The sequence below is a fragment of the Malania oleifera genome, chromosome 1, assembly GCF_029873635.1.
Source record: "Malania oleifera isolate guangnan ecotype guangnan chromosome 1, ASM2987363v1, whole genome shotgun sequence".
In the NCBI taxonomy this organism is placed as follows: Eukaryota; Viridiplantae; Streptophyta; class Magnoliopsida; order Santalales; family Ximeniaceae; genus Malania; species Malania oleifera.
Genome location: NC_080417.1, coordinates 133,255,953 through 133,282,558, shown reverse-complemented (window position 1 = coordinate 133,282,558; position 26,606 = coordinate 133,255,953). Strand labels below are relative to the sequence as shown.

General features: G+C 38.0%; 1 protein-coding gene across 3 annotated transcripts in view; it reads left to right on the top strand.

Moving 5' to 3' along the window:
- The first annotated feature begins 15,796 nt into the window (after positions 1–15,796).
- LOC131163733 (uncharacterized) overlaps positions 15,797–26,606 on the top strand; it is a 51,813-nt gene continuing 41,003 nt past the window's right edge. For all 3 annotated transcript variants that reach the window (XM_058120453.1, XM_058120439.1, XM_058120446.1), the window contains exons 1-2: positions 15,797–16,259; positions 16,614–16,855. In XM_058120453.1, coding sequence (XP_057976436.1) covers positions 16,761–16,855 — 95 coding nt within the window. In that variant the 5' untranslated portion in view covers positions 15,797–16,259; positions 16,614–16,760. The remainder of the gene's footprint in view (positions 16,260–16,613; positions 16,856–26,606) is intronic.

Sequence of the window (26,606 nt, the reverse complement as noted above, 5' to 3'; positions counted from 1 at the left end):
TCAAATTATCAATAATTATATACACGTAATTAAATATGTATATACATATACTGTAAAAATCACCCTTAGGCCTGTTAATCGTAAGTTATGTTTACCTCCATAACTGGGTTGTGCGATTCGAAGAATAGACTTAGCTAACTGGCCGGTCAAACTAAATCAACGTATATCATCATCAAGTGAGATTTTTCCTATTAAACCCTGGTCCGACCCAAGTGTGCACTCAGGAGAAGTCCACTACCATATAAAATCATTCTGCAAACAGCGTGGGTGCACTTTGATCCGTTTAAACTTTAAGTTGTGATACCGAGCATTCATAATTTTCTGTATCGTCTATGTTATAAGGGGTTTTGAAAATATCTTATTACAAAATTTATAAAATTACAATAATATCATGAAAATATCTTTTTTACTCATATTTTCGTGAAATACGCAACGTAAAAATCAATTCATGTCATTTTTACTCATATTTTTGTGAAATATGAACGTAAAAATAAACTCATGCCATACAATTTTCGTGTTAAAAACATTTTCTTGAATAAAAATTAATGTTGTAAAATACTCGAGGGGTTTAGAACATTTCTTGACAAAGCAAGTATATTAAAGATAAAATTGGTATAATTAAAATGCGTAAAAATAAATTTGGATAATTTTATGAAAATAACTAACATAATCAAAATTTACTTACAAATAAACTTGAGTATAAATAAAAATCTAACATAAATAAATTTACTTACAAATAAATTCGGGTAAAAATTTTAGATAAAAATCTAACATAATCAAATTTCTTTACAAATAAGCTCGGGTATAAATTTTAAATAAAAATCCTAACATATTCAAATTTACTTACAAATAAACTCGAGTATGAATTTTAATAAAAGTCTAACATAATCAAATTTACTTACAATTAAATTTGGGTATGAATTTTAATAAAAGTCTAACATAATCAAATTTACTTACAAATAAACTCGGGTATGAATTTTAATAAAAGTCTAACATAATCAAATTTACTTACCTTTTCGTTTACCTTATGTTACGAACACGAATATCTCTAAAAAATGAGATTGGAAAGAGTGGGTGAGTGAAAATTTAATCATAACAAAATTCTCACTCCACCACTGATTATTTCACTTACTAACATTCTCTTCCTTTGAATTTTTTTTTTGTGAAAAATGAAGGTTGAGAGCTTCCTATTTATATGAAAATTTTGGGGAAGAAAATGGAATTTGTAAAAGTGTGAGGAGAGAGGTGAAATTATAATTTTTTTTAAATTAAAGAATGGGCATGGGATGGGTTATGCATAGGTTAAGTATGAGATGCGGATGGAGATCATGTGGGAGAAATGGGAGTGCTTGCCGACACTCCTATTTAATTAGTTTTTAATTAATTAATTAATTTTTTTTTGAAATCATTATTATTATCATTCTTATTATTTTTAAGTTATGTTTTAGTATTTTTTTTTTTATGAAAACAAATTAAGTTCGAATTTCGAAAACTCTTGTGGGCCTCATATGGTCTTGTGAGCCCCACACAACTTTGAGATCCAAGTGGGTCCTACGTAACTATAATAGTTCTCATACGATTTTATGAGCCCTACATAGTTTCAGGACTCATATGGACCCCACATGATTTTAGGACTCATATGGGCCTCACACAGTCTTGTGGGCCCCACATAGGATACCTATATTATTATTATTATTTTACCATGTATTTCTACAAATTATGTCTGACTATTTTATGTATATGTACTTATTTACGTGTTCAAACAGTGTCTATCATGTTTATCATATGAAATTCAATTTTGACCAGATCGACCTCCAGGGAGCGACTGAGCCACAATGGTCTCTGAGCACTCGTTAAGATAAGGTCTTTCTTAGGCATCAAACACGAAATCAAGAATCTTATAGAAAAGCACTTCTGTATTGATATTGACTTAATGACCTTTTTTTATTATTTTATTATTATTATTATGCTTTAATCGTATATATATATATTTTTGGGTCATCACATATTTTGTCATAGGCATATAGTAATTAATATATATAATGGTAAATCCAGACATATTGACCTAAAACATAGGCATGTGAGGCAATTAATTACAAATGGTGTAATTACCATTGATTTTGTAAGATAAAGCCAAAATTTGACTGATCCATTAACAAAAGGACTTGCAAGAGACATGATATGGAAAACAACAAAGGGGATAAGACTTAAATCCATAACTCATAGTCACCAATAATGGAAACTCGACTCAACACTTGAACTTTTCATGCTCTCGAGTTCAATGAGCAAAGTACATGATATGTAGTGAGTGGAAGCACTAAAATGTATATGTGTCACATAATCCATCCCAAGGAAAATAGTGCTTTGTACCTGTAATGTGAAAAAGGTGAAGGTTGAGTTTAAGCTCTTAACAGGATTATAACAGATTATGTGAGGTACTTTAATTATAGGGGTACTTTTGATAAACCAACCTATATAAGTGTCGGAAGTGGTGCCACTTCCTATAAGAAATGGACTTATCTCTAGAGCACTCATCAAATTGGGATATAAATGCAAGGCCAATCCACGCATCAACTTTTGGTAACACCCAAAGATCTGATAATTTGTATGTGATATGTATCCGGTTAATTAAAAGAGGATTGCTAGTTCAAATTTCGTTTACTATGTAATCTTGATAAACTTTGATATGTATTCTGTAGAGACCTGAAGAATTATAATAATTAAATAATAAAAGAAAATAGAGAAAAAGAAAATTTTGAAAGGGGACTCACAGGGTCTTGCAAACGAATGCAAGTCCTTATTGGGCTTGTTGACGTGGACACGTGTCTTGTCGACGAGAACTTACTGAGAAGGCTGATTTCGAGACCTGAAACTCGTCGACGAGGGTTGGGTGTTCGTCGATGAACTCCCTTCTAGACTCGTCAACGAGGTGACGTGGCTCGTCGATAAGGCCACGTGACCAGTCACCTATAAATATGCAAAACAATGATTTTGATGAAAATTTCAGTCTCCCTTTCCTTTCTCTCTCTAGATTTCAGATTCTCTGCCTTCTTTATTCTATTCCTACTCCGATTCTCCCCGGTTCAATTATCAGAAACAGAAATTCGATTTGAGAAGTTTGAGAACCATCCCAAAATCATGGTAAGTGAATTTTTAGGTATTTCCAGTATTACCAGCTTTATCTGAGTTTGGATATTGTGTTGTGAGGGTATATACTTGTAAGAACCCGAACCGTGATAGATGAAATAAATAAATAAGAGAAGGGTAAAACGGTAATTGAGCAAGCTTCGTCGACAAAGGTGGAATTTGTTGACGAGGTCTCTTCTGTTGTTCGGCGATGAAATGCAGGTATTTGTCGATGAGGAGAAGCCGAGGGGCTTCGGGATATCCGAAAATCTCAAGCTCGTCGACGAGGCCACCATTTCATCGACGAACGCCCTTCATTGACTCGTCGACAAAGACGCCGCCTCGTTGACGAGGTTGGCCGAGTCAAAGGTACTATAAATATCCATTTGGGTTGCTTCTTAGCTAAGTTAGCTAATTTCTCTCTCTCTCTAAGAACTCAAATTTCTCTCTCTCTCTCTCTCTCTCTCTCTCTCTCTCTCTCTCTCTCTCTCTCTCTCTCTTTTTCTAGATTTCTTCGTCGTACGTTGCTAGAATCAACGATCCAATGTTACTACGAGGATCAGGGAAGGATTCTTTTCGAGATTTGTGGAATGGATCTTCGTTTCGAGCATTTTCGGGTTTTGAACCAAAATCGAGGTAAGGCTCGGCTTTCATTTTCGTTCCGCTAGTTTTGTAAGGATTAGAATTGTGAGTATGTTTAGTACTGTGATTTGTAGGTTTTGGGAAGGAACCGTAGAGTTCGGGTTTGGATATTCGGGGAAAGGTAAGGGGATTCTGTTTATGTCAGTTATTTTCATAATCGGACTCGGTAGAATTGTGGTTCACAATCCTATGTGTGTTTTGGTTACTCATTTGGGGAAATCTAATGGGTAAAATTATGGGTTTTTCATATTACAATTTTGGGAAAAGGTGGGCAATGGGTTGCATATCTGGTTTCGTTGGAAAATCGTGAATATACTGTGATATATATTGTGTTATGGAGATAGTCGTGCCTTGACTTGTTTTAAACTGTATTTTGAAAATCATGATTGTTGAGATTACCACATGAGTGTGGATTGATTTGTTATATGAATATGCATGAGTTGTGTTTTGATGAAATGAAATAGGAAAGGGGTTTCGAATTGTTTCAGGTTTTGATATCCAATTTTTGCCGAAGAGTGCGCAATACCACTATATCGGCCAATTTTTACCAAAGGGTGTGAAAACACCAGATCTGTATCGGTTCAGCGCTATGGGCTTATGCTATGCCAGGTTAACGGGGGCACTGGCTTTTATCAAAAGGTATGAAATACCACCAGACAATCCGACTTAGTTTGAAGGGTGTGACGACATCAGATCGTATTGCTTTGTATCACTGGTATACTGGAACTGTTTTGCGAAAATACTGGAATTGTATTGAATTGTGTATGTTTTATGTCATGATAACACTCACATGCACACATCGATATCTGCCTTACTAAGAAGTGTCTCACCCCTATTGTACGTACATGTTTTTCAGGTCCTTCGAGTAACCGAAACTAGCGTCCTTGTGTTGGGAGCATAGTGGTCGGTGTACTGTGGAAAGTACTTGTGTAAGTACTAGGACTTTATCGGGTGGTCATTTTGGGTTTTGTCTAACACCTGAATTATGTTTTGTATTATGGAGCTTAGACTCTTTTTGTATAGACTCTGGTATTGTACAGTGCATATATAGAAAGAATAGTTTCCACTGCTTATTTGTCATATATGTGAATGCGTATAGGGTACGGGAACCCCACGGGGTCGGACCTTCATTCATTATGGTGTATCATTGGTGTTTTTGTATGATACAGGGACATGTTAGGTTACTAATTCACCCCTGGGTCCCATTACTGGGTTCGGGGCGTGACAACTTGGTATCAGAGCTAACTAGGTTGTTAGGTCTTGTAGACTTGGTTAGGCATAGCTATGTGCACATACCCGAGTATAGGAGGTAGGAAATAGGTAAAGTAGGTCGAGAGTTGTTTTGTTGCTAGACAGGAGATCGTTGGCGGTATTCTGTGTTTTTCCTAGAATGACGATTTCAGTAAAATCGCGGCAAACCATTGATGATTTTCGTGTCTGTGTGGTAGGAGAGACTTGGACCCATGAGATGATAATTAACATGATTAGTTTTAAATAATTGTGTTAACTGTACATGACGTAGGAGTGCTAATAGATTCCTATTATATTTTCAGAATGGAGCCCAAGGATGATAACTTGGAAAGTGGCTCCGAAGAGACTGCGAGCGATGAGTCTCCTTCTGTGCCTCAAACGTTGACAAGGCAGGTTATGCGAGAGATCGGGCAGAGTGTTAGAAGACGCGAACGCTCTCCTACTGCTGCAGGGTGTACCATCAAGAGGTTCACACGTATGCACCCTCCGATGTTTTCAGAAGGACATGATCAGATGATAGTGGAGGACTGGGTCGAGAAGATAGAGAGGATTCTGGAGGTCCTGCACTGCACAGATAAGCAGAGAATCCTCTACGCTACCTTCCAGCTGTCTGGGGAGGCGGGATGATGGTGGACTGCGGTGAGTATGTTGAAGAAGCAGAGAGTCGACCCTACTAAGATGACATGGAGCCAATTTAAAGAAGTGTTCTTTGAGAGATACTTCCCGGTCTCCATACGTGATGCAAAGGCGGATGAGTTCTCTGCTCTGACATAGGGAGATATGACGGTGCAGGGGTATGCTGTTCGGCATATAGAGTTATCTCGTTTTGCGCTGTGTTTGATCTCGAATGAGTATGAGAAGACTCGGAAGTTCGAGAAGGGCCTAAGGAAGGACATCCTCAGATTAGTGGGTATGCTTCAAATCTGTGAATTTTCGGTTTTGGTGGATAAGGCCACTATGATCGAGACCGGCATCCGGGAGGATGAGGCGGATCAAGAACTGAAGAAGAGGCCAGTACCTTCTGGTTCTCAATCTGGATCTCGCCAGGGGTCATGGAAGAAGAAGAACAAGGGCTCGGGTACCGTCAAAATACTGAGTGCCAGAGTTCTCAGGTGAATCAATAGCATGATCGTTGTATCAGATGCCACAAATGGCATGACAGTGAATGCCAGCCGTTCGGGGGGTAACTACTATAATTGTGGCCAGCCAGGTCACATGGCTCGAGATTGTCATGCACCAAAGAGGGGGATGCCTGCTTTGATTCAGAATCAGGGGAGTAATCAGGTATCCCGAGGAACTTATCAGGCGAACACAGCTCTGGCAAAGGTATACTCGCTTACTCCAACAAATGCTGAGCATACGGGAAATATGGTGACAGGTACTATGATGTTACTTTTAAATAGAGTTGTGGTTTTATTTGATTCGGGTGTGACCCATTCCTTTATAAATGCTAGCTTTGTAAAACTATGTGGGGTTAAGACCCAAGTCATGAATGAAGAATTGTCTGTAGTTACACCATCTGGGAGTGTATCGTTTTGTAGGAGGATGTTAGAAAACTGCCCAGTGGTAATTCAAGAAAGATTGCTACCGACGAATCTCGTGGTATACGACATGTCTAGGTTCGATGTCATACTAGGGATGGATTGGTTATCCTCCAGTTATGTTGTGATCGATTGTCATGGAAAGGTGGTAGTGTTCAGACCTCCTGGGGAGCAGGAGTACGAGTTTGTAGGATTGTGTGTGCATTCGATGCCATAGGTTCTATTTGCATTACAGGCGAGGAGGTTACTCTTGGACGAATGTCAGGGGTACCTAACTTGCGTGAAGGAACCGCCGTGGGATGAGTTGAAGCTTGAGGATATTCGAGTGGTTAACAAGTTCCTAGATGTGTTTCCAAAAGACTTACCCGGTATACCTCCGGATCATGAGGTAGAGTTTGTGATATAGTTATTGCCTAGCAAGGCACCGATCTCTAAAGCTCCGCACCGGATGGCTCCAGCAGAACTTCAAGAGTTGAAGGAGCAGTTGCAGGAATTACTAGACAAGGGCTTTATCCAACTGATTGTTTTGCCCTGGGGAACTCCAGATTTGTTTGTGAAGAAAAAGGACGGGTCGATGCGTATGTGCATTGATTACCGTGTGATCAACAAGGTGACTGTGAAGAATCGTTACCTGTTGCCTTGTATTGATGAGCTCTTTAACCAGCTGCAAGGGACTCAGGTCAGGGTATCATTAGGTGAGGGTTTGATCTGAAGATATTGCGAAGACTGCTTTCCGAACCAGATACGGCCACTACGAGTTTTTATTCATGTTGTTTAGGTTGACAAATGCTCCAGCAGTGTTCATGGATCTAATGAAAAGGGTTTTCCATGAGTACCCGGATAAGTTTGTAGTGGTATTTATCGATGATATTTTGGTATATTCGAGAAGTTCGGAAGAGCATGAAAACCATTTGAGGTTGGTGCTATAGGTTCTATGGGAGAGAAAGTTGTATGCTAAGCTGAAGAAGTGTGAGTTTTGGTTGAATCAGGTTGCATTTTTAGGCCATGTGGTGTCTAAAGGTGGTATTTGAGTTGATCCTAGCAAGATCGAAGTTATGGTCGACTGGGTGACACTGAAGAGTGTCTAGGAGGTTCGGAGTTTTCTAGGATTGGCGGGGTATTATCGTCGGTTCGTGGAGGGATTCTCTAAATTTTCTGGGCCTCTAACACGATTAACCAGGAAGGGGGTGAAATTTGAATGGACCGAGGATTGCGAGCAGTGTTTTTAGGAGCTGAAACATCGATTGGTTACTGCTCCGGTTTTGACAATTCCTTCGAGGGATAGCGGTTTTGTGATCTATAGCGACACATCTCTGAAGGGTTTAGGATGTGTGCTTATGCAACAAGGTAAGGTAATAGCTTATGCTTCTCGGCAACTCAACGAATACGAGAAGAATTTCGCTACGCATAATCTTGAATTGGCTGCTGTAGTCTATGCATTAACGATCTGACGACACTACCTGTATAGTGTTCAGTGCAAGATTTTCAATGATCACAAAAGCTTCAAGTACTTTTTCACTTAGAAGGGGTTGAACATGAGGCAGTGGAGGTGACTTGAGTTGATCAAGGACTATGATTGCACCGTCAGCTATCACCCGGGGAAAGCCAATATGGTAGCGGATGCATTGAGTTGAAGTCAGAGCATGCGACAGTATCTGCAGTTATAGCTCAGCATCATATCAGACGGGATCTAGAAAGCCTTGGTATAGAGTTGGTGTCTGGCGATCATCAGACTTTTATTGCTAGTTTGGTGATCCAGTTGACTTTGTTTGAGCGTATTAAAGTCGCGCAAACTAGTGATGCGAAGTTAACTGAGATTGTGGAGAAAGTGCAGCAGGGGTTGGCTGCAGACTTTAATATCTCTGAGAGAGGTGTGTTGAGGTTTGGAACTAGGCTTTGTGTTCCAAATGATGACGAAATAAAAAGGGCGATCCTAGAGGAAGTGCATCGTTCGTTGTATACGGTACATCCTGGTAGCACGAAGATGTATCGGGATTTGCGCAGGACCTTTTGGTGGAGTTGTATGAAAAGGCAGATTGTCCAGTTCGTGGAGTAGTGTCTGACGTGTCAGCAGGTGAAAACTGGACATCAGAGGCCAGCAGGGCCGTAACAGCTCTTAGCTATTCTGGAATGGAAATAAGAGCATATTTCCATGGACTTTATGACCGGATTGCCGCCAGCACTTCATGGGCAAAATGCCATTTAGGTGATCGTCGACAGGTTGACAAAATCTGCTTACTTTTTACCGATGAAGGTTAGCTACCCTTTAAGTAGGCTAGCAGACCTGAACGTGCATGAGATAGTTAGAATGCACGGGGTACCTGTGTCCATTATGTCAGATCGAGACCCAAGGTTTACCTCTCATTTCTGGAAGAGCTTGCAGGAAGCATTGGAGACAAAGCTTACTTTCAGTACCGCATTCCACCCCCAGACTGATGGACAGTCGGAGAGAACAATATGAATCTTGGAGGATATGTTACCGGCTTGTGTATTAGACTTCGGTAGTGATTGGAAGTAGTTTCTGCCACTAGTAGAGTTTGCCTATAACAATAGCTTCCAGGCAAGTATTGGGATGGCACCGTTCGAGGCTCTGTATGGTTAAAGGTGTCGGTCTCCTCTGTATTGGGATGAGGTTGGTGAACGTCAGGTGTTATGACCTGAACTTGTGCAGCAGGCGTTTGAGAAGGTGGGTTTAATCTGGGATAGGATTAAATCAGCTCAGAGTCGGCAGAAGAGTTATGCAGATATTCACCGCCGTGAGTTGGAATTAGAGGTGGGGGGTAAGGTATTTCTGAAGATCGCTCTGATGAAAGGGGTGATGAGATTTGGAAAGAAGGGCAAGCTGAGCCCTGTGTATATCGGACCATTTGAGGTTCTAGAGGGAGTGGGTTCAGTAGTCTACAGGATTGCACTCCTTCTAGCGCTCTCGAGGATCCATGATGTGTTTCATGTATCCATGTTAAAAGTGTCGGATCCTTCGTATGTTATTAGCTACGAGAACTTAGAAATTGGGGATACTTTAGCGTACGAGGAAGTACCCATTCAGATTCTAAACCGTAAAGTTCAGGAACTACTTACCAAGGATATACCGTTAGTGAAGGTATTGTGGCGGAATCATGAGGTTGAGGAAGCTTCTTGGGAATTGGAAGCGGAGATACTTCGGAAGTATCCACCGTTGTTCTGAGTTGTATTACCCTACTTTTGTTTTGGGATAGGTGGTTAGTCGTTGGGAGTGTGTATTATTGTGAACTCTTGAGACAATTTATGTATGTAACCACGATATTCCTCCACCATAAGTGAGGGTGTGTATGTATTATGTCGGGGCTTCAATGTAAATGGCCGCCGGTCCTTTCTAAAGTCAAGTGTGTGTTTGGTTGTGTGAATGAGTTCGTGAATGAGAGATTACAAGTTTCGAGGACAAAATTTTTGTAAGGAGGGGAGGTTGTAAGAACCCGAACCGTGATATATGGAATAAATAAATAAGAGAAGGGTAAAACGGCAATTGAGCAAGCTTCGTCGACGAAGCTGGAATTCGTCAATGAGGTCTCTTTTGTTGTTCAGTGACGAAATGCAGGTGTTCGTCGACGAGGAGAAGTTGAGGGGTTTCAGGAAATCCAGAAATCTCAGGCTCATCGGCGAGGCCACTGTTTCGTCGATGAACGCTCTTCATTGACTCATCGACGAAGACACCGCCTCATTGACGAGGTTGGCCGAGTCAAAGGTACTATAAATATCCATTAGGGTTGCTTCTTAGCTAAGTTAGCTAATTTCTCTCTCTCTCTCTCTCTCTCTCTCTCTCTAAGAACTCGAAATTCTCTCTTTCACTCTCTAGATTTCTTCATCGTACGTTGCTAGAATCAACAATCCGACATTACTACGAAGATTAGGGAAGGATTCTCTTCGAGATTTGTGGAACAAATCTTCATTTCCAAAGTTTTCGGGTTTTGACCCAAAATTGAATTAAGGCTCGGTTTTCATTTTCGTTACGATAGTTTTGTAGGGAATGGAATTGTGAGTATGTTTGGTGCTGTGATTTGTAAGTTTTGGGAACTCGGTTCATTGTTTAGGAGCCGTAGAGTTCGAGTTTGGATATTTAGGGAAAGGTAAGGGGATTCTGTTTATGTCGATTATTTTCGGAATCAGACTCGGTAGAATTGTGGGTCACGGTCCTATGTGTGTTTTGGTTATTCATTTGGGGAAATCTAACGGGTAAAAATATGGGTTTTGCATATTACAGTTTTGGGAAAAGGGGGCAATGGGTTGCATCTCTAGTTTCGTTGGAAAACCGTGAATATACTGTGATATATATTGTGTTATGGAGATGGTCGTGCCTTGACTTGTTTTAATCTGTATTTTGAAAATCATGATTGTTGAGATTACCAAATGAGTGTGGATTGATTTGTTATATGAACATGCATGAGTTGTGTTTTGATGAAATGAAATAGGAACAGGGTTCTGAATTGTTCCAGGTTTTGATATCCGGCTTTTGCACAATACCACTAGATCGTTAATTTTTATCGAAGGGTGTGAAAACACCAGATCTGCATCGGTTCAACGCTATGGGCTTATGCTATGCCAGGTTACCAGGGGCACCTTACCTAAGAGTGTGAAATACCACCAGATAGTCCGGCTTAGGCTGAAGGGTGTGACGACACCAGATCGTATTGCTTTGTATCGTTGGTATACTAGAACTGTTTTGTGAAAATACTGGAACTGTATTGAACTGTGTATGTTTTATGTCATGATAACACTCATATGCCACACACCGATATAACCTGGATCTGCCTTACCGAGAAGTGTCTCACCCCTATCGTACGTCCATGTTTTTCAGGTCCTTCGAGTAACTGGAACTAGTGTCCTTGTGTCGGGAGCATAGTGGTCAGTGAACTACGGAAAATACTTGTGTAAGTACTAGGACTTTATCGGGTGGTCATTTTGGGTTTTGTCTGACACTTGGATTATGTTTTGTATTATGGAGCTTAGACTCCTTTTGTATAGACTCTGGTATGGTACAATGTATGTATAGAAAGAATAGTTTCCATTGCCTATTTGTCATACATGTGAATGCGTATAGGGTGTATAGGAACCCCACGGGATCGGACCCTCATTCATTATGGCGTATCATTGGTATTTTTGTATGATACAGGGACAAGTTAGGTTACTAATTCACCCCTGGGTCCCATTACTGGGTTCGGGGCCTAATAATAATGGTGTTTTGTGGAATAAAATTAGGGTGTTATATTTTCAGGGTTAGGGTGTTTTGGGACCCTGCATGCATGGGTTGAGAAGTCCAACAGATATTTTTTTCCAAAAGCCCAAGTATATTAAAGTTTAAAAAATTGTGAATAAGTAGGTTCAAGAAATATAAGTGGTTAATTTTCTGGGAAAATTCAGTAATTCACCAAGGAATTTGTATAAATTATTGCAGGATTTGAGATTGGAACGCCGAGGGTGTGAGGGTAGTGTTGGAGGTGAGCCTCCCAGTCAGATAGGTAAGGGAAATATGCTATACTAGGAAATTCAAGAATTTTATCAGTAAAATTTGGTATTTGTTTAACAAGGTGTAGAATATTGATTATATAGTTTTATTGATTTCAGAGCATGTGTTTTATTAGTTGTGTGGCCCGAGTAGATATTTGTTCAGTATATAGTTTATACAATTTTTCATAATACCATAACTTATCAGAATTTATGCACAGAAGTATGTATTATCAGATTTTACAGAATTATAAATTACAGTGTATATATATGGACAGATAATTTATAGATAGATATTTTACAGATATTTTTTAGACAGATATTTTGCAGCATTACAGAATTCCATGATTTCCACAACTATAACACTCTGACATTACTGATTATTCAATTAGATATTTCAGTTAGATATTACAGTTATTTTAGTTAGATATTACAGTTATTTCAGTCAGATATTTCAGTGTTTCAGATCAGATTTATAGTGTTATGGTATTTTGAAATCACGATGAAATAGCAAGATAATACATATTTACAGTATTAGACCCTGATGAATTAGACCAGTTATTAGTAGAGCATGGTACCATTGCAATTTTATATTAGTTTTCTAGTTACCGTGCCATGAAGTTTGTGTTAGGGCCAGATTGAGGATTGGTGGGGTGCAGTTTACCAACTATCGTGCCACAGAGTTTGTGTCAGGGCCAGGCTGAGGAGGGGAATGGTTAAATCATGATATACAGTTTTTCAGGGTATTATCACAGTTATTTCTATGTATATAGATTTACAAAACAGTAGCAAATATTTTATAGTACCAGAATTATGAATAAATAGTAAAGAGAGATGTCAGTGGTATTTTAAATTATATGAGATGTTTTGCCAGCTAAATTTAGTTTCAGTTATTTGTTAGTATAATATGTTTGTAAGCTTAGTTGCCACATGCTAGTAATAACATATTTCGTCTTAACGAGCATTGTCTCATCCCAGTGATTTAATATTTTTCAGGTGATCCAGTTAGGCGAGTGGATCAGGCTCGCATATAGAGAGGGCGAGTACACTACCCTATTTGTAGGGTAAGTTTTAATAGATGATTGTATTTTTGGGTAGTAACCAGGGGTTTGGGGATATATGATACTGGGATGATCTGTAACAATGTAATTTTGTTTTGGGAAAAAACTGGATTCTGGTATTGTAAATATAAATGTATGTTTTTATGTTTTCCACTGCTTAGGTATGTAATATGAGCAGAGTTTCCTCAGTGCTCACTCGGGGTCGGGAGGTTATAGCAGATAATTCAGGGGTGTTAGAGTAAATAGGTAAAGAAAAGAAAAGAAAAAAAAATGGTATAATTTTTGGGTCGTTACATATTCACTAAGTAAAGGTTCAAGTTCTAAAAACACCTTCATTTATGCATAAATTATCTCCTTTCTGAATAATTATTTTTTCATCTGTATTTTGAAAATGATGGGGGAATGTTGGAATATTTTCTTAAGTATAAGATTTTATGGGTTTTCAAAGTCCTTCATTTATGAATTTTCTAAAGCATTCACGAGGAGTATTTATTGTTATGTGGGTTTGTCCCAGATTGGAAAAAGTGGAAAAGGAAAGGTCATTAATAAATGACAAGGTGAAATATTCTCTTAAAGATGGTTAAGAGATAGTGTTAGTGTGTATTCTAGTGCACCCTAGGACAGTACTTCGCACCCTCCACACGCGCGCGTGGCGTGGGCTCTAAGGCGCTAGTGGTGCATTTAGTTGGCGCACAAGCACTCAGCACTTAGCATGCTTGCATCGTTGCGAGATCGTGATCGTTGATCATGATCGAATGGTTAAAAACTAATCTTCTATTTTTTTAAGATCAAGTGGCGGGCACGACCAAGTAGTGCAACCAGGAGACCAGGTACGACATGGTTGACGATACCATCGATTGAATATGAATTCCTAAGAGTCTCGACCAGGGCTTGACCAAGTTGAATCTGCTTCGCAATTTGAACAAATGCAACATTTTGGAAAATGTATGATTTTGTCTATAAATAAACATAATTAACTCCACGAAATAGACATAAAATTCATCATTCTCTTCTTCTTTTTCTTACATAAAGTTTCCATAAATTACATATTTTTCAAATTTGGATTCTATTTTCTGCAGAGATAGAATTTCAAAAAATTTGTTCAGATTATTCTAAGGGTGTTTGTGATCAGTTTTCGTTTGTATATAACACAAACTCATAACAGATTATATTATAGGTTTTATTGTATCTTGAAAACGTATTTGTTGACTCAATACACACCGATCTGGTGGGGGCAAATAATATTTTAAGGAAAACCATATTGTAATGTGCCTTGAAATATTTTATAATTTGCAGTATTTTTCCTATCTTATTCCTACAAGCTCTAGTATACATTCCAAAATTACAAGATTAACATATGATGCAATACGTTATATATTGTAGCAACATTTTTCCCAAGAATGGGATTACAAGAATTTTAAGATCTATGCAAACCACAAAGGGCAGCTAGTTGTCAACACTTGATCACGCTCTTTGCTTAACTAGTAGCCTTTGAATTGAAGGTGGGAAATCTTGAGAATTGGGGAGAAGAGTATGATTGCAAGTTGACAACAAACTCTTTTACAAGAGCTCAAAATATCATTTTTAGAAGTAACAAAACATATTAAATTTTCCTCAAGATAAAATTTCTGTTAGATTTTCAACTCTAAGCATATGTGGAAGTTTTTTTTTTTTCTTTTCTTCTTCTTTCAATACATGCATGGTTGATATAATTAGAACTTATTTGTCATGATGCATGTGTGTACTTTTGAAACTACTATACAATTTAATTTCAATTTTTGATTTAAGGTTGATTTTTTAAAAAGTTCAATAAAATTATGAAAATTTTTATAAAATTTTGAAAACTTTAAAAATAATATAAACTAAAAAGAAAAGGAATATATAAAAATAATAGTTAGTCATGAAGTAACATATAGAAACTTACTTATGTCTGTTTGATTAGCTCTCCCGTCTGTGTTATATCGATTTTTGAAAAATATATTGCATTAGGTTTTTTTCTTAACCGTGCTCTCCCTGCCATAGATTATTGAGATGATATGGTGTGACAATTTTTAATATGACATAAGGAATGCAACATTTTAAAAATCTTTCTAACCCATTAAGAAAACTCAAGGTAGTGTTTTGGGAGAGACGATTTTGAAATAAAGATATAAAGATTTTTTTTTTCGAGATATATTGTGTAATATTTTTTCTTATAATCTGATAATTACCTTAAATATTATTCTATTAATCAATTCAACCACGAAATCTCAAGTGAGTGCACCAATGTTTCTTTAAGAGTTTATAAGACAAAAAAAAATCCATATACTCAACTAGACCACTGGAAGGATGGCAAGACAATTTTTAACATTAGAGGAAAGAGATGCTTCAAAGATGACTAAAAGATCATGGGTACCATTTTATTTGTTAGGAAGAAGACTTTTTCTTCTTCAATTATTAAAAATGACATATTATAAAAGGAGTGTAAGGATTTTTTTTCGAGAAATTATTTTGTGATGACAAAAAAAAATGAAACTTATTTTCATTATATTTTCACTATACATTTTTAGAATAAATTTATTTTAATGTAATTAAAATTAAGAAAACTCAAACATTATTATATATTTTATTTTTCCTCAATTTTACTTCGATTAATAAACATTAAAAAGTAAATTTATAAAATTTCTTCATATTTTTGTTCTCATTTCCTTCATTATTTTCAAGTTCTGAAGGGCGTTAGTATTATTAAAAAATTATTTTAAAAACGACATAAAATGCACTACTTTGAAATATGTAGACGGTGGACCCATGCCCAGTTCACGGTTCATTCGATGAACCGCCCGGTCCGGCCACTAATTATTCTTTCATCATTCATCCGATGAATGATTACAGGGAAAAGAGAAAACCCGAAAGCAAAAAAGGAAAAAAAGAAAAAAAAACCTTCGAGACCAACAGCGCATTGAGCATTGTTCTTCTGTCTCTTCGATCTCTTCCTGTAGCAGAACAGAGCAAAGCCTCTCTCTCTCTGCAACCTGCCCCCGAGTGAGTGAGCAGTAGAGGGAGAAGAGAGGGAAAGGAGAGGAAGCAGTGAGCGAAAGCTAGAAGAAGATCCATTTCTTCTGTTATGTCTCTGTGACGCCTTCTGGATCGGCCTTTGCTTTCCAAACCCTAGAATCACCAGGTGAGTTAATCTAATTTACTGCTGAAATGCACGGCACGAAACCACAAACCCTTGAAATTTCACCAAAACCCATTCTCGAGACGGTGTTGGTTCGCTTTCGTCCAATGAAACAACTTGTCTCATTAGTCCCTTTAGGTTGGGCTGTCACTGTAGCATGCCTCATTCTACCTAACGGATGCTGCAACCATCTTACAACCATGTGTTTCTTTGAGTCCGAGAACTTTCCCACATTATGCTGTAACTTTAATTTTTTAACACATTTTGATCTTTAATTGCGGCGAGTTTGGGTTTGTATGTCTTCACGCGAATAATAATGTGGGTTGATTGATAGTAGTGATGCTTATGCTGCTTCAGATTTCGCATTCTGAGGCCGCTCTTAAATTGAATGCACACCCATTTGCTGGGTGTTTGAATTTCTTACCGCGAATTGGAAAAAGGTGTGGAGGAATGTGATTTCTTTGAAGCGGGGGAGGAGGGGGCGTTTTTCTTTTTGGTGTAAGAATGGCAGATGCGGCAGCTATAGTGGATGTCACTGGATCAAGATTTAGTTCTTTGGAGCTGATTGGAAGGGGATCATTTGGCGATGTCTATAAAGGGTAAGTCTTATTAATTTGTGTGGTTTGCATTTATTCTAGATTATTTCCTACACATTTTGGTTATCATACTGTGAAGTGAACTTTACGGTGTTTTTGGGCTGTCATTTATTTATACTAAGAAGATTTGAGAACCCCAAAAGTTTTGTAACTTAAAGCCTGATGTACTTTACATTTATGGTATCCATTCTGTCCACATTTTATTGAAGCAGGGAATATGTAATAAATTAAACATTTACAGTGTGCTTTGGTACTTAATGTTGGACATTTATTGATTTTCAATGGTTTGGTTAACTGACTCATGCTTGCCATCTCATTGTTGGTGATGTGGTTCTCAAAAGCATTGTGGGTTGCAAATCAGTAGTTTAGTCAGTTGCATTACATATTTTAACTGCAGAACAGGCTTATAGGGATTTACTCTGTTGAAGTAAGTTCATATTTTTAGCGCTTGGGAATGTGGCTGGATTTGTGCTAGTCTGTCGTGTTGAAAAAAGATTATGCATTCCTGACTGCAGTAATTTCTTAGCAAAAAATCCTTAACAGCAACTACAACTGCTGCTGCTACAGCCAATCCCTTAACACCACTATTTCAGGCTGGCTGCATAGATTCATTGGCCTATAAGATATTTTCCTTATAGCCATTTATTCTATTCCTGGTTTGTGTTCTGTCGCTTATGACATAAGTTGTCGTAAAGTTAGCAGCATGGAGATCTCAAATGAACACTTCAATTATCAGGAATACTATTGCTTGGAAATTTATAGTAAGGATGCAAATATGGGCACGTGCCTAACTGGATGAGATGCCTGGTTTGGCATCCTCAAAGAACAAATCATGTGTTCTGTATTTGGCTTGTGTAAATGTTGACATGAGTTGCACAGAAAATATGCCATAATAGGAATGTGATTACACCGCCAGCAAGAAATCAATTGAGCTTTTCCATGCCCCCATGTGCTTAATAGAAGTCGCAGTAAAAAGGATGGGTGGAGATTACCATGAAATAAAAGAAAGTGGACAGGATGTTTTTGATAATGTTATGATTAAAGTTGTTAGAGTACTTCAGGGATGGAGGGTTTAGCTGTGATGTTTGGTATGTTGGACATGAATTGGTTTATTCATTCCGACATTCCAGATAAAAGAAGTGGCAGAAAATGTAGTGATGCTGTAGACTGGCAAGGTGAATTTTGGTTTAACAATGTTTATTGGATATATCTTACTAACATTTGTATTTTGCAAGTGAGGAAGCTTATTTTGTACAAGGCATGAGCAATTCTGAATTGGGAGGATAAAACTTAAAAGATTCTCATAATTTCTTTGAGCTTATTACTTTAGGGATATTTAGTAGAAGGAAACTAGGCACAAATTGGAGTCTATATAGTGCTGCTTTGAAATTCTGAATCTTTATTGGTCAGTTAGAGAATGTGGTGACAAATCTTCCTTTGGTTTTGTGGAGCCAATTTACGTAGATGCTGTGCTGATTGGATTTACAGCTATATCTGTTGCCGAGTAAAAGGCTTTGTGGGATTTTCTAATTAAGGCTGAAGAGAGTGGCATAGCTTGAATTTAAAGTGAAATCCAAAGCTGGTAATTAATTGTTCAAATAATAGTTGTAAGACTCCTTGGCATCTTTGGACTTTGTTATGGAATATTAGGGATTTACTTAGTTGGTCAAAGTTAGCCATGATAGAGAATCCTATCATGTGGCGGGCTGTTTTGGAAATCTAGATCAACAACTATTCTTTTAGTTTGGTAATAGATTCTTCTAAAAACAGTTACAGCGCAATCACCTATTGGCTGATTTCATAACCCCCACATTACTACCATTGACTGTTCTTCTCATTTTTATTAGCTGCAATCCTTTGTTTATCTCTGCCTTATCTCATTTTCTCTCTTATATTGAAAGATTGAAATTGACTTTAATTAAGTACTTCATATGGTGTGAGGTTACAAAATGCCTTGTAAATGATCAAAATGTGTGCGCCTAATTATTACTATTTTTTGATACATGAAAATGATTTATCTGAAATAGAAAAAGTGTTGGATGGAAAAAGAAGACTTATTTGGAATAGGAAAGAGATATGGAGAGGAGGTTAAGTTCCTAAAAGAAATAAAAAATGAAACAATTGAAATACAAAATTAAAAATAGAAAGCAAGAACATTAACCCAACCAAGTTAGCCAATCCTGTTGAAAGTCCATAAATCAATTCCCTTGAAACAACCAGATGAATATGCCCATAGAGATGCAAGAGAGATGCAAGAGAAACTATTCTCTCCTAAAACAACCATAGAGATAGAAAACAAATATTAAATATTCAAGCTCCAACCAAATGTCCAATTGCACGAGAAAGACTGCAGTTCCGCAACCTACTAGCATCCTAGAAACGAGAAAGAAAAGAGTCTGGACACCAATTCTCTCCTAAAAATGGAAAACTAAGCTATTCCAGAAACTTCAAGTAGCAGAATAATGCCAAAAAAAAAAAATGATATTTATCACTACTAAACTTGCACACAAATACAAGGAGATAGGTCTTTGTCAGGTCTCCTGACAACTCTGTTGAGGATGGTGATGCAGGTGCATGGTTGCTGTAGACAACACCGTTCAGCTCGAGTATTGTAGCAGCCTCTGGTTTTTAGCTGTTCTCTTGTTTTTCTTTTATTTTATTATGGTCTCTGGTATTTTGTATTATTCAGTAGTCACATTATTAGTTTGTCACAATTTGGTGATGCTAGATGACTAAGATTAGATGGGCTTATATGTAATCAAGGGCTGGAATTGAAGAGCTGCTGTAATCCTAATAAATGGCCCTTAAAAAATGATTGCTGGTGATGTATTATTAATTTTGATGTTGATTTCGCATGTTTTTTAATCCGATAAACCCTATTTTTTGTTCCAACTTTAATCTTGTTTCAAGTTTTAGCCTCTGCTTTGCTTACCTTTGCTGATTTTTCTTGCCTGCACTATGTCAAGTGTTATCAGAGCAAAAGATCCTGAGAGACTCTCAGGGTTTTACTTTGGGTACAATGATGAGAGGAAATTAAGGTCAACAAGCAGAATTGGCAGAGATGTTTTCTCTATTTCTGGCATCAAGGTCTATAGTCACAACCTATGGGAGTCCATATGGAGATTTGGGAAGGTGATCATGATGTCCTAGACAGACGCTGTAAGTTTGTTAATTTCCACTGACCTTTCCTCACCTTCCTTCTGCCACCGTTGAGACAAACTATGTTTCCTCTGGACCATACAGCCATAACCCCATGTGTCCACAAGTTGTTCGGCTTCTAAATCTTTCCGATTAATCTCCTTCACTGGAAGAGGCAAAATCCCACCTGTGCGTTTTTACACTTTACCCAATTTATCATCCTAAAGAATAGGCACTCCCCCCAAAGTTCAAATCTTCCATAGGAGAAGGTGGGATGTACAAATCTCCAAATAAGTCAGAAGATTCAGACGTATTCCTATGTTGTTCCTGAAACTCATCTAGTAACAGGCCATCATCACAGGCACTCACTGGCCACATCACTCTCATCTTCTGGCATGTGTCCCCATTTTTTTTTCTCCTTACTGTTACTAACCTTTTCATCCAATGTTTTAAAAGGTGAAGGCGTAAGCCTTAAGGCGTTGAGGTGTAAGATGGGACTGTAATTTTTTAAATAATTAATAAATAAAGTCAATTTATATATAGTAAAAAAATGAGAAAAAATTTAGAATAATGGAGAAAAAAATAAAAATGTAATTTTTAAATATCGCATAGGGCAATTTTAGCTAACAAACTCAAACAATACATGTTAAAAAATAAGCATAAGCCATAACATTACAAAAAGAAGAGAAAAAGCCAAATTAAAGCATCACAATGTCTCATCATCCAAGAATCTAAGAATCTAAATCTAAATCAGCGCTGGAACAACACTCGGAGTCTGCTACAAACAACATTGGAGAGAGCAAGAGTTGAATACCTGAATAAGTTCGAGCAAAGACCTCAGAGTGAGAAGAGATCTCAAAGCAGAGAGGTTGGAGGGGGTTGTAGAGAGAGACGAGAGGCTGTAAAGGGTCGCTGGAGAGAGACGAGAGGTCCGAATGGGTCAAAGCCAGATCAGAGGTTGGAAGGGGTCATCGACTCGTAGAAGAGAGACGAGAAGCTGGAGGAGTCTTCGAAGCCAGACTCAAGCTTGGAAAGAGATGAGAGCTCCGAAGGGGTCGTCGGAGAGAGACGATACGTCGGAAGGAGTCATCGACTCATTGGAGAGAGACGAGAAGCTAGAGGAGTCGTTGGAGAGATACGGAAACTTGGAAGAAAGAAGCTTCGTCAAGAGAGGGGGGTTTTGACGCTCGTCAAAGCCCTATTAGGCTGTTATTTATTTATTTTTTAAATATTTTAAATCACGCTGCTTCCAAAAGGCGTACGCCTTTCCATATGATGCGTAAAAGGTGCGACTTTTTGCCTGAGGCGTACGCTTTCTCCCTTGAGGCGTACGCATTTTAGGATTTATGTCTTATGGCGTTTTATGCTCAAAATGCCTCAAGAGGCGTGCCTTGCGAACGCCTTTTAAAACCTTGTTTTCATATGTATCCCCCTTTTGAACATTAACATCCTTCTGCACTACTATACAATGAGAGAAAAAATCTTACTGCCCCATGACTTGAGAAACACTGATGACAGTATTTTTGAATAGGTATATCTCTCCTTTTGGGGCCAGCATTGGGTCCAAACCCTTGAGTCATTGACTTATACGGATTATGGGCCTGAATACTAGTGGAAGCAATGGCCTGCATGTGCTTCAGGCCTTTAAGTGATGGGATAACTGAATTCTTCCCATTTTATATGCTGGATTTGATTTAAGATTACCCAAGAGCTGGCCCAGACGTAGTGTAATATTAAGAGTACCCAGTCCAACCTACCCTAAGCCCAAACCATTCCCCATGGTTTTGCAGGCCCCAGTCACACAAGCTGGCCCGTTCCACTTCATCTCCTTGACATAACCATCCTTCAATGAAACCTTAGCTGCATCCGAATGCAGAGAATTGATGTACGATTGGGCATCACGACCTGGCATTGCACACCCTCATCAATAGCAAAACTTGTTGCTTCCTCCCTCATCATAACCTTACTCCATAAGAGTGTGTTATTCTGTACTCCCTTCCCTAGCAGAAACCATCACACTGAATTCCTTTGTCATTACACAACACTCCTGCACAATCCTCATTCATTTCCTTTAGATACTAAGAAAATACGCTTATCTTTCCATCCCAACCCTAACTCCAAGGACTTCCCATCTTTGTTGATTGAATCATCAAGTCGCCAACCTATTTGTTATGATTCCAATTAGCATGCTCCAGTGTCCCTGTCCCAACCTTTCAAACACCGACTACATACCCTCCAAGAACCACTTCACTGATGATAAAAATAATCGCCTCCATCAAATAAATTGGAGTTATGCTCAAGTACAAACAGACACTCGCGCTTACTCACTTTATTGAGTCTCAAATTAAAGGTTTTCACTTTGGTTTGGACTGATCTTCTTTGAAGCCCTTCCTTCATGGTCTATAGCCACCATAACAATAGACAAATCCAGCAATGAGGGTAGAGAGCAGAGGGGTAGAGAGGCTGTGAAGGGGAAAGGTCTTGTGAAACTGTCTTCCCAATGAAAACCATCATTCCTCCTTATTTACGCCCTTGCCTTTAAACACTACTTATAACATTATATTTTATTAGATAATAATATTCCATATTTCCAGTATAATGGAATATCTACTACTTTTACTGGTACTGTCATCATAATTATTAATATTAAATTATATTATTATATTTATGCTAATATTAATTTTATTCACATAATGCATATTATATAACATTTATGATAATATTATATATTATGTTTGGTTGATTGACTCGTTCTCTCACTCTTTCTCATGATGGTATTCTTTCTGGTGCAAAGAACTCTCTTGCACTCATCTCACTATCGATCGCTACCATGGTGCTGTTAGTTATTTGTGGTGGGATTCGTTCAGGCCAAATTGAAGGGAAATCCTTCGATGTGAGATTGGATAAAGTAGGGAAGGTTGGAACTTTGTTCATTCTTGAGAAGAATCAGCAATGCAATTGATGGGTATGTCTTTCTTCAGTTGCAGCAACATGGTTCTCACCTCTTGTTGGGAGTTTAAGCAAGGGTTTTCATGGTTTTAGGGTGGGTCATGTTGATTATTGGATGGTGATTCATGTGACGAGGGCAAGAAGTTCCTGGAATTAAGGCATGGATGGAGAGGCAAAAGGTTGTCCTATCTTTGCCCCTGAAGGATCCAAAGGTGATGGGTGGTCTCTAGTTGGGGAAGAATTTATGCTCTGGTGAGTTATGTTCTGTTTGGCACTGATGGAGTAGATTGTAAAAAGATTAATGAGAATCACTCCTAGAATCAGGTAGTATCAGGAAACACTGGGCTAGTGGGGTTCGCTCAATTTCTCAGGGTGTGCTGGAGGTTGTGTGTGTTCGTTGTGGGGGGATGATACAAATGGAGATCTTTTGTCTGTTTTGCACAATCAATTGACGCTGTTAAGGGCAAGGGTTCCGGCTGAGGAGATGAGACCAGAGGCGGGTAGGGTTCCCTGCATGGATGACGGGATGATGAAGGTTGGGTGGGCTGGGCCTCGGTCTTTGACATTTACTATAGTCCTGGGCCGTTTGTTTGAAAATAGTGAAGGCCTATTAAAATCTCTGATGGGCCTGTTGGTTAAGTAGGCCGAAGAGCAGAATCTTCAATCTATATTGGGCTTGGTTAGCAAGATAGTAATTCAGTTGGTTAATTCATAGTTGGGCCAATTGAATGGGCAAGCCCAAAAGCATATTCAGGTCCTAATTAAAATGAAGACCCTTTCTTTTAAAACAAGTGAGGCTATGGGAATACATCTTCCTTCACAGCTGAAGCAAGTTGAGTTCGTTTCAGTGCGTCGCTCGTCGTCGAACAAGATCTATGGTGGTCAAGAAGAGAAAAGTAGTTGCTCTGAAAACAACAAAAAAAAAAAAAAAGGAGGCTGAATCAGAAAGGTGGGTTTCTAAAATCCAACTAATGTTCTAGAGGGTGACGTTTTAGGGATGAAATTGGGGGATCTTCTTCTTAGATTCTTATTTCTTGTGAGGTTGAAATTCAGCACTCTGTTGTTGGTGTGGAAAGAAATTCAGCTGGTAAGGGAGCCAATTAGGATAATTTGAGGAGCCAAAAGGTTTATGTTTGACATAAGGAAGTGCAAATGGGTTTTGAAAGGAGGAAACGTATTGAAGATATGCGAGATTCCTCTGGTGAGAAAACAAAAGAAATTCTTAAGAGTGATTCTTTTAGAGTGTTAAGTATAGTGGAGGAGCCAATTGGTGAGAGGGTTAACGCGAGTAAGGATAGTAAGAGATGGGTGGATGCTTCGGTTGGTGATAGTGTCGGCAGTAGTGATTTTGAATGTGAAAGGGGTTTACTTTTGGATCAAATTTCGGATCAGCATGAATTTTCTTCCTAATCTTCTTTCGATTGCCTCGAAAATTTATATTTTGTGCCTCTGCTTCCTCTAGAAGGTTTAGATGGAATTAATGTTTTTGAGGATGGTGTTTTAAAGAAGAGCGGGAGGTAAAAGATGGAATCCTGCCTGCTCCAGTTCAAGAAATATCTGACAAAGATCTTCAAACTCAGAGCTTAATGGATAACTTGGGCCTCATGTTATTTGATCATGGAGGAAATGAAGTTAGGTTTAATGGTGGTAAATCTAATGTAAAGAAGGGTTAGAGAAAGTTAGCTAATTTGAAGTGTAAGGGGAACCATCAAGGAAAGGGATTAAAGAGGGGTTTTCTTGGTTGATTTTAGTTTTTTTTTTTTTTTAAATTATTTGTTTTAATTTTTATTTCTTTATTTTTGTTTTTTGCTTTTTTATTTTTTAGAATTTAGTATCTTCACTCTGATTGTACATTCTCTTTCTTAATATATTTTATTTTTTAAAAATAATATATTACGTTATCCTTCGTGTTTGGTTAGGAATGGATGGCTTTGGAAACTTTTCAAGATGAAGTTTTGGGGTTCTTGGAAGAATGATAAATGCACGATGTTTTGGTACTACGCAGTATATACAATTCTGTGATTGCTTTGAGTTGAAGGGAATGCTAGAATCTTCAAAGATCAAAAGACTTCTGCAAGAATCTTCAAAGATCCAAAGACTTCTGCAAACTTGCTTTGGGAGAAAGTTAACTTTTTTGGCTCTGTTTTGGACACATTCCTTTTTTTTTTTGGTTTTGGGGGGGGGGGGGGGGGGGGGGGGGGGGTGGTTTTGGGGGTCTCCTATTCGATATCCAAGGGATTGGAAGGCAGCTACAATGTAATTTTTTAGTCTGTTATTTAGCACATTCTTTCTTGCATTCTCTTTTGGAGGATTTCTTATCCTCCTTCCATTGTAATTATTTTTTCTTGTTAGTAGAGTTTTTTTGCTATCTAAAATTAATAATAAATTATGCTATTATATATCCCGTGGTGGAGCGAGTGTCTAAACGATTAGATGATTGGAAAAATGCTTTATTTTCCAAAGTGGTTGTGCTCATGCTTGTCTTTCTACTACCTGTCTTTATTTCTTGTTTATCTTTAGAATTCTCGTATGGTTAGCTTGTACAATTGAGAAAATCATGAGAGATTCCCTTTGGTCTGGGTTAGAGGAGAAAGAGGGATCATTTGGTTAGTGGGATTTTGTGTGTAGGTCTAAGTTGGAGAGGGGTTTGGTAAGTTGCTGTACACAAAAATTGCTATAATGGATTAATGGTCATGAAAGTTTCCCTTAGAGGAGACTTCTCTTTGGTATAAACTTATAAGAAGTAAATTTGGCATGCATGTGAATTAGCAGGATGCAAATTTGGGAATAAGATGTTCTTTTGAGAGCCGCTTGAGGTATATTTTATGGATTTACCCAATCTTCTTTCTGCATACTAATTTGATTTTGGTAATGGTTTCTCAAATTTGATTTTGGGAAGATATTTGGGTGGGTAATACAACATTTTTTATCTCCTTTCCTCATCTTTATCTTATTGAGATTTCCTCTTTTTTTTTTTTTTTTAATTTTTTTAATTTTTATATAGAACTCTAAATGATAGGGGGGGTGGAGGAGCTTTTCTTTCTTTGTTATTGCTGTTGGGGACTTGTCTTCCTTCTAGGGATGGTTGTTTGTGGGCTTTAGATTCTTTGGGGGTTTATTCTTGTAAGTCTTTTTTATGATCATTTGATTAGTCCTAATGTGTCCCTTCCACCCCATAAAAGTATTTGGAAGGCCAAAGTTCCTTTTACAATCAAAGCTTTGATTTGGTTGATTGTTCTTAATAGAGTTAAAACTAACAAAATGCTGCAGAGTAGGGGACTTTCGAAGGTACTGTCTCCAGTTGTGTGCTCCTTATGTTTTAATAGATCAGAAATAGCTTATTATCTTGTTTTGCATTGTGCTTTTTCTTGGAGAATTTGGAATGAACTTTTTGTCTTATTTGGAGCGCATTAGATTTGTTCAGGGTCAGTGAAGGATTTGTTGGCCACATCATTTTTAGGGTTTGGTAGGAGTAAAGATGCCTCTACTTTGTGGAGATGTGCACTTTTTGCAGTGTTGTGGTGAATTCGGATGGAATGGAACGTACACATATTTATGGGGAAAAAGTTGAATTCTTCTTTGTTATGGGATAGGATTTATTATTTGGCCTTAAATTGTTGTTTTCTTGCTGGTTGTTTTAAGAGAGTATGTTTTCCATATATCTAGT